The 16,457-nt window shown below is 32.3% G+C and overlaps 1 protein-coding gene across 1 annotated transcript in view; it reads left to right on the forward strand.

Moving 5' to 3' along the window:
* The window catches only part of LOC134721348 (GPI transamidase component PIG-T-like), a 191,649-nt gene that overhangs the window by 65,200 nt on the left and 109,992 nt on the right, over nt 1-16,457 (forward strand). The window contains exon 5 of the mRNA XM_063584288.1: nt 6,937-7,024. Coding sequence (XP_063440358.1) covers nt 6,937-7,024 — 88 coding nt within the window. The remainder of the gene's footprint in view (nt 1-6,936; nt 7,025-16,457) is intronic.

Here is a 16,457-nt window from a genome sequence, read left to right on the forward strand (position 1 = left end):
CACCATAACGTTAGAATAAGTAAATAGAAATCTATGAAATTTAAACACAAGGTTTATGACCATTAAAGGAAGGTTGGTATTGATTTTGGGAGTTTTGGTCCCAACAGTTTAGGAAAAAGGGGCCCAAAGGGTCCAAAATTAAACTGTGTTTGATTTCATCAAAATTGAATAATTGGGGTTCTTTGATATGCCGAATCTAACTGTGTATGTAGATTCTTAACTTTTGGTCATGTTTTCAAATTGGCCTACATTAAGGTCCAAAGGGTCCAAAATTAAACTAAGTTTGATTTTAACAAAAATTAAATTCTTGGGCCTTTTTGATATGCTGAATCTAAACATGTACTTTGATTTTTATACGACCGCAAATTTTGAAAAAAATTTCGTCGTATATTGCTATCACGTTGGCGTCGTCGTCGTCCGAATACTTTTAGTTTTCGCACTCTAACTTTAGTAAAAGTGAATAGAAATCTATGAAATTTTAACACAAGGTTTATGACCATAAAAGGAAGGCTGGTATTGATTTTGGGAGTTTTGATCCTAACATTTTAGGAATTAGGGGCCAAAAAGGGCCCAAATAAGCATTTTCTTGGTTTTCGCACTATAACTTTAGTTTAAGTTAATAGAAAACATGAAATTTTGACACAAGGTTTATGACCACAAAAGAAAGGTTGGGATTGATTTTGGGAGTTTTGGTTTCAACAGTTTAGGAATTAGGGGCCAAAAAAGGGCCCAAATAAGCATTATTCTTGGTTTTCGCACAATAACTTTAGTTAAAGTAAATAGAAATCAATGAAATTTAAACACAATGTTTATGACCACAAAAGAAAGGTTGGTATTGATTTTGGGAGTTTCGGTCCCAACAGTTTAGGAATTAGTGGCCAAAAAGGGACCCAAATAAGCATTTTTCTTGGTTTTCGCACCATAGCATTAGTATAAGTAAATAGAAATCTATGAAATTTAAACACAAGGTTTATGACTATAAAAGGAAGGTTGGTATTGATTTTGGGAGTTTTGGTCCCAACAGTTAAGGAAAAGGGGGCCCAAAGGGTCCAAAATTAAACTTTGTTTGATTTCATCAAAATTGAATAATTGGGGTTCTTTAATATGCCGAATCTAACTGTGAATGTAGATTCTTAATTTTTGGTCCCGTTTTCAAATTGGTCTACATTAAGGTCCAAAGGGTCCAAAATTAAACTTAGTTTGATTTTAACAAAAATTGAAACCTTGGGGTTCTTTGATATGCTGAATCTAAATATGTACTTAGATTTTTGATTATTGGCCCAGTTTTCAAGTTGGCCCAAATCGAGGTCCAAAATTAAACATTGTTTGATTTCATCAAAAATTGAATAATTGGGGTTCTTTGATATGCCAAATCTAACTGTGTATGTAGATTCTTAATTTTTGGTCCAGTTTTAAAATTGGTCTAAATTAAAGTGCAAAGGGTCCAAAATTAAACGTAAGTTTGATTTTAACAAAAATTAAATTCTTGGGCCTCTTTGATATGCTGAATTTAAACATGTACTTAGATTTTTGATTATGGGCCCAGTTTTCAAGTTGGTCCAAATCAGGATCTAAAATTATTATATTAAGTATTGTGCAATAGCAAGTCTTTTCAATTGCACAGAATGGTGCAATGGCAAGAAATATCTAATTTCACAATATTGTGAAATAGCAAATTTTTTTTTAATTAAGAGTTATCTTTCTTTGTCCAGTATAGTAAGCAAGAAATATCTGCAAGAATTTTTTTTAATTGGAGTTATCTTTCTTTGTCCAGAATCAACTTAAATCTTTGTTATATACAATATACAATGTATATTCACTTTTTACTACCAACTGATAAATTTAAATAATCTTTACCATTCAGTGATAACAAGCAGTTTTTTTTACATCTTAATATTTTATGATGTATTTAAATGAGTAGTAATTGTTGCAAACTCCATTAGAATATTTTAATTGAAATTAGTTTTGGAATAAGGGAAAAAGGGATGTGATTAAAAAATTGGGTTCAATTTTTCTCATTTGAAATTTCATAAATAAAAAGAAAATTTCTTCAAACATTTTTTTGAGAGGATTAATATTCAACAGCATAGTGAATTGCTCTAAGAGAAAACAAAAATTTTAAGTTCATTTGAATACATTCATTCTGTGTCAGAAACCTATGCTGTGTCAACTATTTAATCACAATCCAAATTTAGAGCGGAATCCAGCTTGAATGTTGTGTCCATACTTGCCCCAACCGTTCAGGGTTCAACCTCTGCGGTCGTATAAAGCTACGCCCTGCGGAGCATCTGGTTGATTATGGGCCCAGTTTTCAAGTTGGTCCAAATCAGGATCAACAGTTTTGTATTAATATTATATTAAGTATTGTGCAATAGCAAGTCTTTTCAATTGCACAGTATTGTGCAATGGCAAGACATATCTAATTTCACAATATTGTGAAATAGCAATTTTTTTTTTAATTAGAGTTATCTTTCTTTGTCCAGAATAGGAAGCAAGAAATATCTTATTGCAAGATTTTTTTTTAATTAGAGTTATCTTTCTTTGTCCAGAACTAACTTAAATCTTTGTTATATACAATATACAATGTATATTCACTTTTTACTACCAACTGATAAATTTAAATAATCTTTACCATTCAGTGATAACAAGCATTTTTTTTTACATCTTAATATTTTATGATGTATTTAAATGAGTAGTTATTGTTGCAAACTCCATTAGAATATTTTAATTGAGATTAGTTTTGGAATAAGGGAAAGGGGGATGCGATTAAAAATTGGGTTCCATTTTTCTCATTTGAAATTTCATAAATAAAAAGAAAATTTCTTCAAACATTTTTTTGAGAGGATTAATATTCAACAGCATAGTGAATTGCTCTAAGAGAAAACAAAAGTTTAAGTTAATTAGAACACATTCATTCTGTGTCAGAAACCTATGCTGTGTCAACTGTTAAATCACAATCCAAATTTAGAGCGGAATCCAGCTTAAATGTTGTGTCCATACTTGCCCCAACCTTTCAGGGTTCAACCTCTGCGGTAGTATAAAGCTACGCCCTGCGGAGCATCTGGTTGATTATGGGCCCAGTTTTCAAGTTGGTCCAAATCAGGATCAACAGTTTTGTATTAATTATTATATTAAGTATTGTGCAATAGCAAGTCTTTTCAATTGCACAGTATTGTGCAATGGCAAGAAATATCTAATTTCACAATATTGTGAAATAGCAATTTTTTTTTTAATTAGAGTTATCTTTCTTTGTCCAGAATAGGAAGCAAGAAATATCTTATTGCAAGATTTTTTTTTAATTAGAGTTATCTTTCTTTGTCCAGAACTAACTTAAATCTTTGTTATATACAATATACAATGTATATTCACTTTTTACTACCAACTGATAAATTTAAATAATCTTTACCATTCAGTGATAACAAGCATTTTTTTTTACATCTTAATATTTTATGATGTATTTAAATGAGTAGTTATTGTTGCAAACTCCATTAGAATATTTTAATTGAGATTAGTTTTGGAATAAGGGAAAGGGGGATGTGATTAAAAATTGGGTTCAATTTTTATACGACCGCAAATTTTGAAAAAATTTTCGTCGTATATTGCTATCACGTTGGCGTCGTCGGCGTCGTCGTCGTCGTCGTCGTCGTCGTCGTCGTCGTCGTCCGAATACTTTTAGTTTTCGCACTCTAACTTTAGTAAAAGTGAATAGAAATCTATGAAATTTTAACACAAGGTTTATGACCATAAAAGGAAGGCTGGTATTGATTTTGGGAGTTTTGGTCCCAACATTTTAGGAATTAGGGGCCAAAAAGGGCCCAAATAAGCATTTTCTTGGTTTTCGCACTATAACTTTAGTTTAAGTTAATAGAAATCTATGAAATTTTGACACAAGGTTTATGACCACAAAAGAAAGGTTGGGATTGATTTTGGGAGTTTTGGTTTCAACAGTTTAGGAATTAGGGGCCAAAAAAGGGCCCAAATAAGCATTATTCTTGGTTTTCGCACAATAACTTTAGTTAAAGTAAATAGAAATCAATGAAATTTAAACACAATGTTTATGACCACAAAAGGAAGGTTGGTATTGATTTTGGGAGTTTTGGTCCCAACAGTTAAGGAAAAAGGGGCCCAAAGGGTCCAAAATTAAACTTTGTTTGATTTCATCAAAATTGAATAATTGGGGTTCTTTAATATGCCGAATCTAACTGTGTATGTAGGTTCTTAATTTTTGGTCCCGTTTTCAAATTGGTCTACATTAAGGTCCAAAGGGTCCAAAATTAAACTTAGTTTGATTTTAACAAAAATTGAAACCTTGGGGTTCTTTGATATGCTGAATCTAAAAATGTACTTAGATTTTTGATTATTGGCCCAGTTTTCAAGTTGGCCCAAATCGAGGTCCAAAATTAAACATTGTTTGATTTCATCAAAAATTGAATAATTGGGGTTCTTTGATATGCCAAATCTAACTGTGTATGTAGATTCTTAATTTTTGGTCCAGTTTTAAAATTGGTCTAAATTAAAGTGCAAAGGGTCCAAAATTAAACTAAGTTTGATTTTAACAAAAATTAAATTATTGGGCCTCTTTGATATGCTGAATCTAAACATGTACTTAGATTTTTGATTATGGGCCCAGTTTTCAAGTTGGTCCAAATCAGGATCTAAAATTATTATATTAAGTATTGTGCAATAGCAAGTCTTTTCAATTGCACAGTATTGTGCAATGGCAAGAAATATCTAATTTCACAATATTGTGAAATTGCAAATTTTTTTTTAATTAAGAGTTATCTTTCTTTGTCCAGTATAGTAAGCAAGAAATATCTGCAAGAATTTTTTTTAATTGGAGTTATCTTTCTTTGTCCAGAATCAACTTAAATCTTTGTTATATACAATATACAATGTATATTTACTTTTTACTACCAACTGATAAATTTAAATAATCTTTACCATTCAGTGATAACAAGCAGTTTTTTTGCATCTTAATATTTTATGATGTATTTAAATGAGTAGTAATTGTTGCAAACTCCATTAGAATATTTTAATTGAAATTAGTTTTGGAATAAGGGAAAGGGGGATGTGATTAAAAATTGGGTTCAATTTTTCTCATTTGAAATTTCATAAATAAAAAGAAAATTTCTTCAAACATTTTTTTGAGAGGATTAATATTCAACAGCATAGTGAATTGCTCTAAGAGAAAAAAAAAATTTTAAGTTCATTTGAATACATTCATTCTGTGTCAGAAACCTATGCTGTGTCAACTATTTAATCACAATCCAAATTTAGAGCGGAATCCAGCTTGAATGTTGTGTCCATACTTGCCCCAACCGTTCAGGGTTCAACCTCTGCGGTCGTATAAAGCTACGCCCTGCGGAGCATCTGGTTCTCATTTGAAATTTCATAAATAAAAAGAAAATTTCTTCAAACATTTTTTTGAGAGGATTAATATTCAACAGCATAGTGAATTGCTCTAAGAGAAAACAAAAGTTTAAGTTAATTAGAACACATTCATTCTGTGTCAGAAACCTATGCTGTGTCAACTGTTAAATCACAATCCAAATTTAGAGCGGAATCCAGCTTAAATGTTGTGTCCATACTTGCCCCAACCTTTCAGGGTTCAACCTCTGCGGTCGTATAAAGCTACGCCCTGCGGAGCATCTGGTTACATATATCCCTATTTGGTAAATCATTTTTTCCCAAATTAAGTCAAGAGGGGGGTGTGGGGGTCATTGAAAAATTAAGTTTTTTATCCTACATTGAACTTTTGATGTTGTCCCTAAGGAGTTATCGCCTTTATAGTCATTTTTTAACAATTTTCCTATAATTTGTAAATTTTTGCTAACATTTTCCACTGTAAAAAACTAGGCCAATTTAAAGATAGGGATAATTGTAAGCAGCAAGAATGTTCAGTAAAGTAAGATCTACAAACATATCACCATCACCAAAACACCATTTTGTCATGAATCCATCTGTGTCCTTAGTCGAATATTCACATAGACCAAGTTGCATGAGGTGAGCGACACTTTTAAAAAGACTCCCAATTGAATACTGTTATTTGCCTATATCTTGAATATTTTATATATAAATTTTAATAAAAGATTATCCATTTATTGTTTTTTTTCCATTTTTATGTTTTAAGTAGAAATTATTGCACAAAAATGTATAAATCCATGTGCTACCCTTCATTTGGCCTCACACTATGGTCATACCACTTCCTGTTTTCTACACAAAGACTTATGAAAAACAGATGGCTTTTTTTTCACTGGCTCACATGTCTTAAATTGCTGATAAAGAATTAATGTATGTAATTTGTGTGTACATTTTTTCTATGACTTTCCATCTCAAAAATATTCTAAGTCAAGCTTCTATAATTTTTCCATAAGTCAAGCTTCTATAATTTTCCATAAGTCAAGATTCTTTCCTCTTTTCCATCTCAAAAATATTCTTAGTCCACTTTCCATCCTTTTTTTTATCTACAAAGTTTTATTAGTCTACTTTCCATCCCATTTTCCATCCATCAAGTATTTTTTCCATGGAAAGTTTTCCATCTTATGGAAAGTTTTCCATCTTATGGAAAGTTTTCCATCTTATGGAAAATGATGGAATAAGTAACACATCTATCTAAGTTTTCAATCTGTGATGGAATATTTTTCCATGACATTCCATGGACCCCTTGGAAAAAAACAAAGTTTCCATCATTTTCCATCATTTTTTCATGGGAAAGTTGAAGTGCATGGACAATCCTGGGATGGGGATTAACCTATCTGATGAATTATTTAATTGGGTGATTATAATTTGAATTTTAAAGGCCAAACACATCAACCCTAAATTTGACGATCATTATTTTGTAAGAAATAAGTGTTTAAACAAGTATTTATTGATTTTTTTTTAATTAAATTTAAGACCTTTGAAAGTCTTATTTACAAAATTTTATGTCTTCTGCAGGAACCAAAATGTTCTTCAGCATCAGTTGAACTCAAGCAGACATTGAGTGTTGTCTTTGACAAATCCTACTCCAAAGTTGGAAAACAAGGTTTGTTTTATTATAAGTTTGACTTTATATTAGTTATCTGAGTACAAATGTATTAAGAATCTACTTTTAACCGTTCATGATTTATGGTGCGATTACACATCAAATCAATTTTGAAGAATTTACGCAATCGAAAGCCAGTATAGTTGCATGTTCAAAGATTATTTTTATGCCCCAATTATTGCCATTATGTTTTCTGGTCTCTGTGTCTGTTCGTCCTTCCGTTAGAACATTTGTCTGTCTGTCCCATTTCAGGTTAAAGTTTTTGGTCAAGGTAGTTTTTGATGAAGATAAAGTGCTATCAACTTGAAACTTAATTTACATTTTTCTTAAGATATTATCTTTTTAATTTAATGCAAAATTAGAGTTTTGACCTCAATTACATGGTCCACTGAACATAGAAAAAGATATGTCGCCACAAAAGACAACACTTAAATTTTCGGAGCATTGTATTGGTTTATTAGGTCGACAGGTTTGGACAACAAGCGTGCTGTCTTCAGGACAAATATATAGTTGAAACAAAACAGTTCAGTACATATTTTGCGGTTATTGCGGTTAACTGGAAGTTATGTTGCAATTATGGTTGTTACGACTACTTTATCAATAAAAATAGAAAGTGTGAGTGAAAAGAAAAATAGTTAAGATGAATAGAAAATGATAGTGTGATTGGGGCATCCATGTACAATGGACACATTCTTCTTTAACTAGCTTTTATATTTTAGCTCACAATTTTTATACCACCGCAAATTGCTGTATAGTATTATGTTATGTGTTGTCTTGGTCTTCATCTGAAAACATTTTGGTTTGCAGATATTAACATTAGTATCGATCATGGATCTCTTTGAAAATTTAGCACACGGTTCCATGCCCTTGATGCAGAATTAGGGTCATACATAATTTCTTTTGCTTTAAGGACAATGGACAGTCCTAGATTTTACTCTAGGGGACTGAGTCTACAAGGATTTTTATGCCCCACCTACGATAGTAGAGGGACATTATGTTTTCTGGTCTGTGCCTCCGTTCGTCCGTCCGTCTGTGCGTCCGTTCGCTTCAGGTTAAAGTTTTTGGTCAAGGTAGTTTTTGAAGAAGATGAAGTCTAATCAACTTGAAACTTAGTACACTTGTTCCCTATGATATTATCTTTCTAATTCCAAATTAAAGTTTTGACCTTAATTTCACGGTCCACTGAACATAGAAAATGATAGTGCGAGTGGGGCATCCGTGTTCTTGGGACACATTCTTGTTTTCATCTTTTTTTATTGAAAATCATAAATCAATTCAGAGAAAACAAATCCTGGTTTCAAACTAAAACTAAAGGCAACACATCAAATATTAAAGGAAAACAACAAAACAACAGAAATTCTTAAGTTCAACAAATATCCAAACAACAATGCAACACACACAGAAACGAACTATAAGATAATAATTGCCATTTTCCTGACTTGGTACAGGACATTTTAAGAAAAAAATGGTGGGTTGAACCTGGTTTTGTGGCTAACCAAATAGTTATCAAAATTACCAGGATTATAATTTTATACGCCAGACGCGCGTTTCGTCTACATAAGACTCATCAGTGACGCTCAGATCAAAATAGTTAAAAAGCCAAATAAATACAAAGTTGAAGAGCATTGAGGATCCAAAATTCCAAAAAGTTGTGCCAAATACGGCTAAGGTAATCTACTCCTGGGGTAAGAAAATCCTTAGTTTTCGAAAAATTCAAAGTTTAGTAAACAGAAAATTTACAAAAAATGACCATATAATTGATATTCATGTCAACACCGAAGTGCTGACTACTGGGCTGGTGATACCCTCGGGGACGAAACGTCCACCAGCAGTGGCATCGACCCAGTGGTGTAAATAGTTATCAAAATTACCAGGATTATAATTTTATACGCCAGACACGCGTTTCGTCTACATAAGACTCATCAGTGACGCTCAGATCAAAATAGTTAAAAAGCCAAATAAATACAAAGTTGAAGAGCATTGAGGATCCAAAATTCCAAAAAGTTGTGCCAAATACGGCTAAGGTAATCTACTCCTGGGGTAAGAAAATCAAATGTCTTGTTTTCATGGAAATGTAAATTATAACACTAAAAAAAATCACACAAATAGTTATCAAAAGTACCAGGATTATAATTTTATACGCCAGACGCGCGTTTCGTCTACATAAGACTCATCAGTGACGCTCAGATCAAAATAGTTAAAAAGCCAAACAAATACAAAGTTGAAGAGCATTGAGGACCCAAAATTCCAAAAAGTTGTGCCAAATACGGCTAAGGTAATCTACTCCTGGGGTAAGAAAATCCTTAGTTTTTCGAATAATTCAAAGTTTTGTAAACAGAAAATTTATAAAAATGACCATATAATTGATATTCATGTCAACACCGAAGTGCTGACTACTGGGCTGGTGATACCCTCGGGGACGAAACGTCCACCAGCAGTGGCATCGACCCAGTGGTGTAAATAGTTATCAAAAGTACCAGGATTATAATTTTATACGCCAGACGCGCGTTTCGTCTACATAAGACTCATCAGTGACGCTCAGATCAAAATAGTTAAAAAGCCAAACAAATACAAAGTTGAAGAGCATTGAGGACCCAAAATTCCAAAAAGTTGTGCCAAATACGGCTAAGGTAATCTACTCCTGGGGTAAGAAAATCCTTAGTTTTTCGAATAATTCAAAGTTTTGTAAACAGAAAATTTATAAAAATGACCATATAATTGATATTCATGTCAACACCGAAGTGCTGACTACTGGGCTGGTGATACCCTCGGGGACGAAACGTCCACCAGCAGTGGCATCGACCCAGTGGTGTAAATAGTTATCAAAAGTACCAGGATTATAATTTTATACGCCAGACGCGCGTTTCGTCTACATAAGACTCATCAGTGACGCTCAGATCAAAATAGTTAAAAAGCCAAACAAATACAAAGTTGAAGAGCATTGAGGACCCAAAATTCCAAAAAGTTGTGCCAAATACGGCTAAGGTAATCTACTCCTGGGGTAAGAAAATCCTTAGTTTTTCGAATAATTCAAAGTTTTGTAAACAGAAAATTTATAAAAATGACCATATAATTGATATTCATGTCAACACCGAAGTGCTGACTACTGGGCTGGTGATACCCTCGGGGACGAAACGTCCACCAGCAGTGGCATCGAAAAATTGATGCCATCGCTTAATGCCATCGCTTAAAAAACAATATGAATTTATTTTTATTTCCAATTTCATAGTCTGCGCTTGTGCATACTTTTTTTTAATCACTTATGAATTAAGAGTATTGCCATGAGAATGTGCTATCAATCAAAATGAACGTTACAAAGGATGCTGCATTAGAATTGCACTTTATTGTACAATAGCAAGAAGTCTATAAATACACAGTTTTTGGAAAGAACACAGTTTTTCGCAATAGCAAGATATCTTCAATTGCACAGAGTTGCGCAACAACACAGTATTGCACAATAACAAGAATTCTTCAATTGCACAAAATGGAACAATAGCACAGTATTGCACAATAGCAAGAAATCTTCAACTGCATAGTATTGCACAATAGCAAGAAAGCTTCAATTGAAAATAAATACATTTTTTTACCAATTTTAATGGGATTAAATTTAACTCGTTAATTTTTTTTGGTTCTAACCTTGTATTACTTTTTTGGATATTGAACCCTATTTTTAAATTGGTTAACATTGAAGTCAAAAGGGTCCAAAATTTAAGTTTGTTTGATTTCATCAAAAACTGTATTATTGCAACTGTATGATATGCTGAATCTTGTTGTGCATTAAGATTTTAAACCAGAATTTCAAAGTAAAAATTGGATATAGAATTAGGTATGTAAGGCGGGCAGGCAGGCAATCAGGGGACTGCCTAAATGTTTCGATTCATTTTCAAACGCTTTGCCAATTTTAAATTTAGATACATTGCATGATGTTTTCTGTGACTAAATGAAGGTTATTTAGTTCAATTTTCACCCCTTTAGCCTTTCTCGTTTTTGATTTCATCACCCTTTCAGTAGATTATTATTGATGCTTATTATGTGATTGACTTTTTTTCCTATGAACAGCATGGGTGAAGAAATCCACTAGCCCAATGCCTAAGCATAAATTTACAACTCTGCAATTGAAAGTGTAACCAAATATGACTGACAGACTAGTAACAAAAAGTTCTCTCTATTCTATCTTAGCAAATAAAATTTAATTAAGTCATCTGGAATTCAAATTATTTAAACTGAAATTTTATGTTTTAAAAATATCTGTGACAAACTTTTAATACAACCACAAAATATTTGCAGTCCTATATTGTTATCATGTCTATGCAGACATTTGACTTTCATACAATAACTATAGTATAAGTAAATATAAATCTATGAAATTTTAACACAGTGTTTATGACAAAAAAAGAAAGGTTGGGTTAGATTTTGGGGGTTATGGTCCCAACAGTTTAGGAATTAGGGTTAAACAAGGGCCCTAATAAGCATTTTTCTAGTTTCCAGACAAGAACTTGTGGAATGGTGAATGGATCTCTGAAATTATGCCACTAGTTTCCATACCACAAAGGGATGGCTCAAACCATTTAGGAATTAAGGGACAAAAAAGGGGAAAACAAGGGTTTCCTGGTTAATACAACAAATGGAAGTTTTTAACAACCTTGACTGGCTTTACAGCCCTTACGCAATTGGTTATTCTTAATGTACAATTAATTTTATACAAAACATAATTTAAAAGCAGTGTACGGGAAGTAATTCAAACACAACAAGACAATTTGTTCTCAAGATTTTAGAAATGAAGAAGAAAATTTCTTCAAATATTTTTTTTGGGGGTTGGGGGGAGGATCGCAATTTGAAACAGTATAGACCTGAAAACTATCCCGATTTTCATGGTATCATCCTGATTTTCATCCCTCAACTCAAATCCCGATATCCGGATCGTAAAACAGGGCAAAATCCTGATTATCTACGCTAATCAATGGTCACACCACGTATCACTATTTGTTGTTGCAAGTAATCAGATTACCTGATAGCTCATAACAATCCTCAAAATTAATTATTACTTGAAAACAGAAATTTGGACAGATGGCCTTTCATTTTTAATTAATTTATCATACAAGCACAATTTGCACCATTTATCGAAGTCCCATGACAAAATTGTAATTATCTGACAGTTGAGAACTGTAATGAACTCTTGAAGAAGACTTCGTTTATATTGAAATCCGTTTAATTTTTAAATCAGACATGTGTCTTTTGATGTAAAATCGATGCCATTTTGTAATCACTTCTACTGTGTATAAGCCTCCGCCGGTAAGAGCACCTCTGAACTCAAAGAGAGATAACTCAAATTTTATCCATATTCTCATTAATACTGATAAACTCTATCAAAATCTATATAATTCATCCTTTTAACTTGAGGACATTTAGGTTTAGTTCTTTTGAGTCATAGTTCAAAGACCTCTGTGGTCGTATCCAGCTGTGCTCAGCAAAGCAATTTATTTTCATCATGCTTGAAGATATGGCTTGATAATTGGTATATTATTACATAGGCAGATCCAGGGGGGGGGGGGGGGGGGGTGTTTCCAGGTGTTGGAATCCCCCATATTTTGATTTTTTTTTTTTAAATGGCTGGATCCGCCCCTGTTATTACCATGTCATGATAAAACTATATTATATATTTTTATCATGACATGTTACAGTTTTTGATTTGGTCTGATTATTTTTTCTTGGACTTGGAAAAGTCACTCATATAATCAGTTTTCCACACTTTGTAGTCATGTTTGCAGTTTGACTTGATATTTTGTTTACCCCATGGCAAGTTATAAAACACGTTAGCATTTTGTTCCAGTAAAATGAATTTAATCCCGTAGGGGACTATGTTTTGCCATGCAATACTCTCAGAATGCTGGTTGCTATTGACATGAGCTCCCATTAGCTCTTTCATAAATTTTTTATATGACCTTTAGAAGTAAATGGAATGTTATTCTTTGAAAAAGCGACAGGCTCATCATACACTAATGACACATAGTCGGATTTGTCATCCTTGCGTGTGATTATTCTGTATGGGCTATTTTGGGAGGAAAACGTAGAAAAAGGCTGTCGGATATTGTTTCCGTCATTGGACGGAATTTTTATTCAAACTTGACTTCTAGTTTGCGTTTTTCTATGTAAGTTGAATATACATATACAATGAATAAAGTGTATTTGCTATCTGCTATCATTTTCAAATTTACTACCCACGACTGTCACAGAGTTTATTGAATATAATATATCGCTTAGTAAACTAAGAATTGAAAGTAAAAGCAAATACACTTTATTTATAGTAATGAATGTTCATAATTTCCAGATAAATGCCAACATTATCATGTGTTATTGAAATTTTAAATAGAAAACATAAAAAAGGGACTGAACTTTGGAAAAAAAGGAGGAGCTGGGCTTGAAAAACAAATGTCCTAAGACAGTAACGTCCCCAAGTACCTATGACTTTTGATACCTTTCCTGAAATTCTCTGGTCATCTTTTACAAAAATTCTCCCTACAACACTTAACATACTTTGAACACCGCTTTAATGTCCACGATCGCATGGGTGTTTTCTAGTTCTATTGATTGCTGTACTCCATATAACTTTGTACATAAGAACACTAACTTTTTACTAAAATGAATGAGAAGGATATATGTCATGGTGTGTTATTTGGCTTATATTTTCTTATAGTTTGATTTTGTATAAAAAATATGTTTTTATTTTTAGAAAGAAATTTTATGTTTATATTTTGTAGAATTTTAATTAATTTGTTTAACTAATTTTACCTATGATGTGGCATTAGTACTTGAAATGTCACAGTTTGCTCAAAGCACCGTGTTTTGAAATATTAATTGTTATTAGAAAATGTAACTTGGATATTTGAAGATTTTATCAAAACATTATAGGGTAAGGCTTTGTAAATTATAGCCTATTTTTATACGACCGCCCAAAAAAATTGTGTTCTTATATTGGTATCACATCGTCGGCACCCATCATTAGATTTTCCATGCAGTTCAACTTTTTCCATGAAAAAATGATGGAAATTTCGTTTTTTTCCATGAAATTTCATGGAAAATAAAGGCAACAGTAGTATACGGCTGTTCAAAACTCATAAATCCATGGACAAAAAACAAAATCGAGGTAACAAACTAAAACCGAGGGAAACGCATTAAATATTAGAGGAGAACAATGACATAACACTAAAATGTAACACACACAGAAATGGACCGAGCAACAGACAAAATCCCATGAGAATAACAAATATAACATCAAAACCAAATACATGAATTTGGGATCCAGTAGACAAGTACAGTGACATGTCTTATCGCAATGTGAATTTACACTCAAAAATAAGAGAAAACAAACGACAAAACATTAAAATGTAATACACACAGAAACAAAACTATAATATAACAATGGCCATATTCCTGACTTGGTACAGGGCATTTTTAAAGGAAAAAATGGTGGGTTGAACCTGATTTTGTGGCATGCCAAACCTCACACTTTTATGGACATGTGAAATATAACATCAAAATGGCCACACAACACCACAGGACTACAATATAAATAAATTGGAGAATACAATTGACAAAGAATCACAGGAACAACAGCCAAACAAAAGGCAACAAGTTAAAAATGTTAATACGCCAGAAGTGCATTTTGTCCACACAAGACCTACTAGTGACGCCCAGATACGAAAGTTTGAAAGCCGAAACAAGTACACAGTTGAACAGCATCGAGGACCAAAAGATAAAAAAAGTTGTGAAAAAATCGGCAAGGTTTTTCTGTTAGTTACCAGAACAGCCCTATTATTTAGAATAATTTATACTTTTTCAAACAGTAAATTTTATAAAATGACTATACAAAAGATGTACATGATAAAACTGAAGTATTAACTAATTACAGGAAACAACTGAAATACATTACATAACCAGACATTTGAAACACAAAAGTAGACACATCCAAATAAGTTTAAACCTCAACGCCAAGTGAGGTCATATTTGAAAGTGTAAAAAATTACCAAAAAAATGACGTCATTTGAATTTGTAACAGATCATCAAAAAATGAAAAACGACGTCAAATGAAAAATATTCCATAACAGATGGAAAACTTATATGTGTAACTTATTCCATCATTTTCCATGACAAGATGGAAAACTTTCCATGGAATTCAATGGAAAAAAACCTTTTTGGATGAAAAATGGAATGGAAAATAAACTAATAAAACTTTGTAGATGGAAAAGAGGATGGAAAGTGGACATAGAATATTTTTGAGATGGAAAAGAGGATGGAATTTTGACTTAGAATATTTTTAACATGGACAAATTATAGAATGTTAACTTAGAATATTTTTGAAATGGAAAATCATGGAAAAAATGTACACATAAATTACATTCATTAATTCTTTATCATTAATTAGACATGTGAGCCAGTGAAAGAAATGTAATAAGCCATCTGGTACGGGGACCTAATTATTTGCCCCATTGGAACGCATTGAAAATCATAGTACAATCAATGGGTCCTGTGCAATAAATAATTTTGATAGCCACATTGGGACTTCTGGTTCATGTTAGGCATTCATTTTGAAGTGTCTAAGTACAATCTCAGTGCCTCATGACCGGCATTCTTTTGCAAAATTTGTTTTAATTGACAACAGTGTCAGTCTGTCTATTTCCAGGGAAGAATAAAGGCTAGAATTGAGGCAATTTACTCTGTGTACTGACGCCAGATTACATTTGAATCAATCAAAATTTTTACAGAAATTCAAACTAGAAAACCTACCCTTTCAAATAAATCTACATTCAGTTAAATAACTAGTGAAATAATAACACTACATAATTTATAACAAAAGTTATATATTTTTTTTAAGAACTACATTTGTGGGTACCGGACTGGTTGGCCTAACTGGGATCCTTTTCCATCTGTTAATCATTAGTCTTTGTGTAGAAGACAGGAAGTGATATGAAGATACAGTGTAAGGCCAAATGTAGGGTAGCACATAGATTTATACATTTTTGTGCAATTATTATTACTTAAAACATAAAAATGGTAAATAAACGATAAATGAATAATCTTTTATTTGAAATATATATAAAATATTCAAGATATAGGTAAATAACAGTATTCAATTGGGGCTTTTTAAAAATAAATCAGATAACTCCTCATACAACCCCCAACACATTGAAAATTTGAACTTGCAATGGATATGCAGGCAACAAACAAAGATGTCTTCTCTCCTGAACAAAATCCAAAGTTATATTGGACTTAGATTAAATAGTTCCAAATAGTTCTTGACATTGAAAAGTGCAGATTTATTCTCTGATGACTTGCATTGACTGTTGGATTTAGGATCATATTTTTGGTAAGTACACTGAATTAGATTCTACCATTTGAATGGGTGCAAGCTCCTTTAATTCAACTTAATGAAAAC

This window comes from Mytilus trossulus, chromosome 6, assembly GCF_036588685.1.
Source record: "Mytilus trossulus isolate FHL-02 chromosome 6, PNRI_Mtr1.1.1.hap1, whole genome shotgun sequence".
Taxonomy (NCBI): Eukaryota; Metazoa; Mollusca; class Bivalvia; order Mytilida; family Mytilidae; genus Mytilus; species Mytilus trossulus.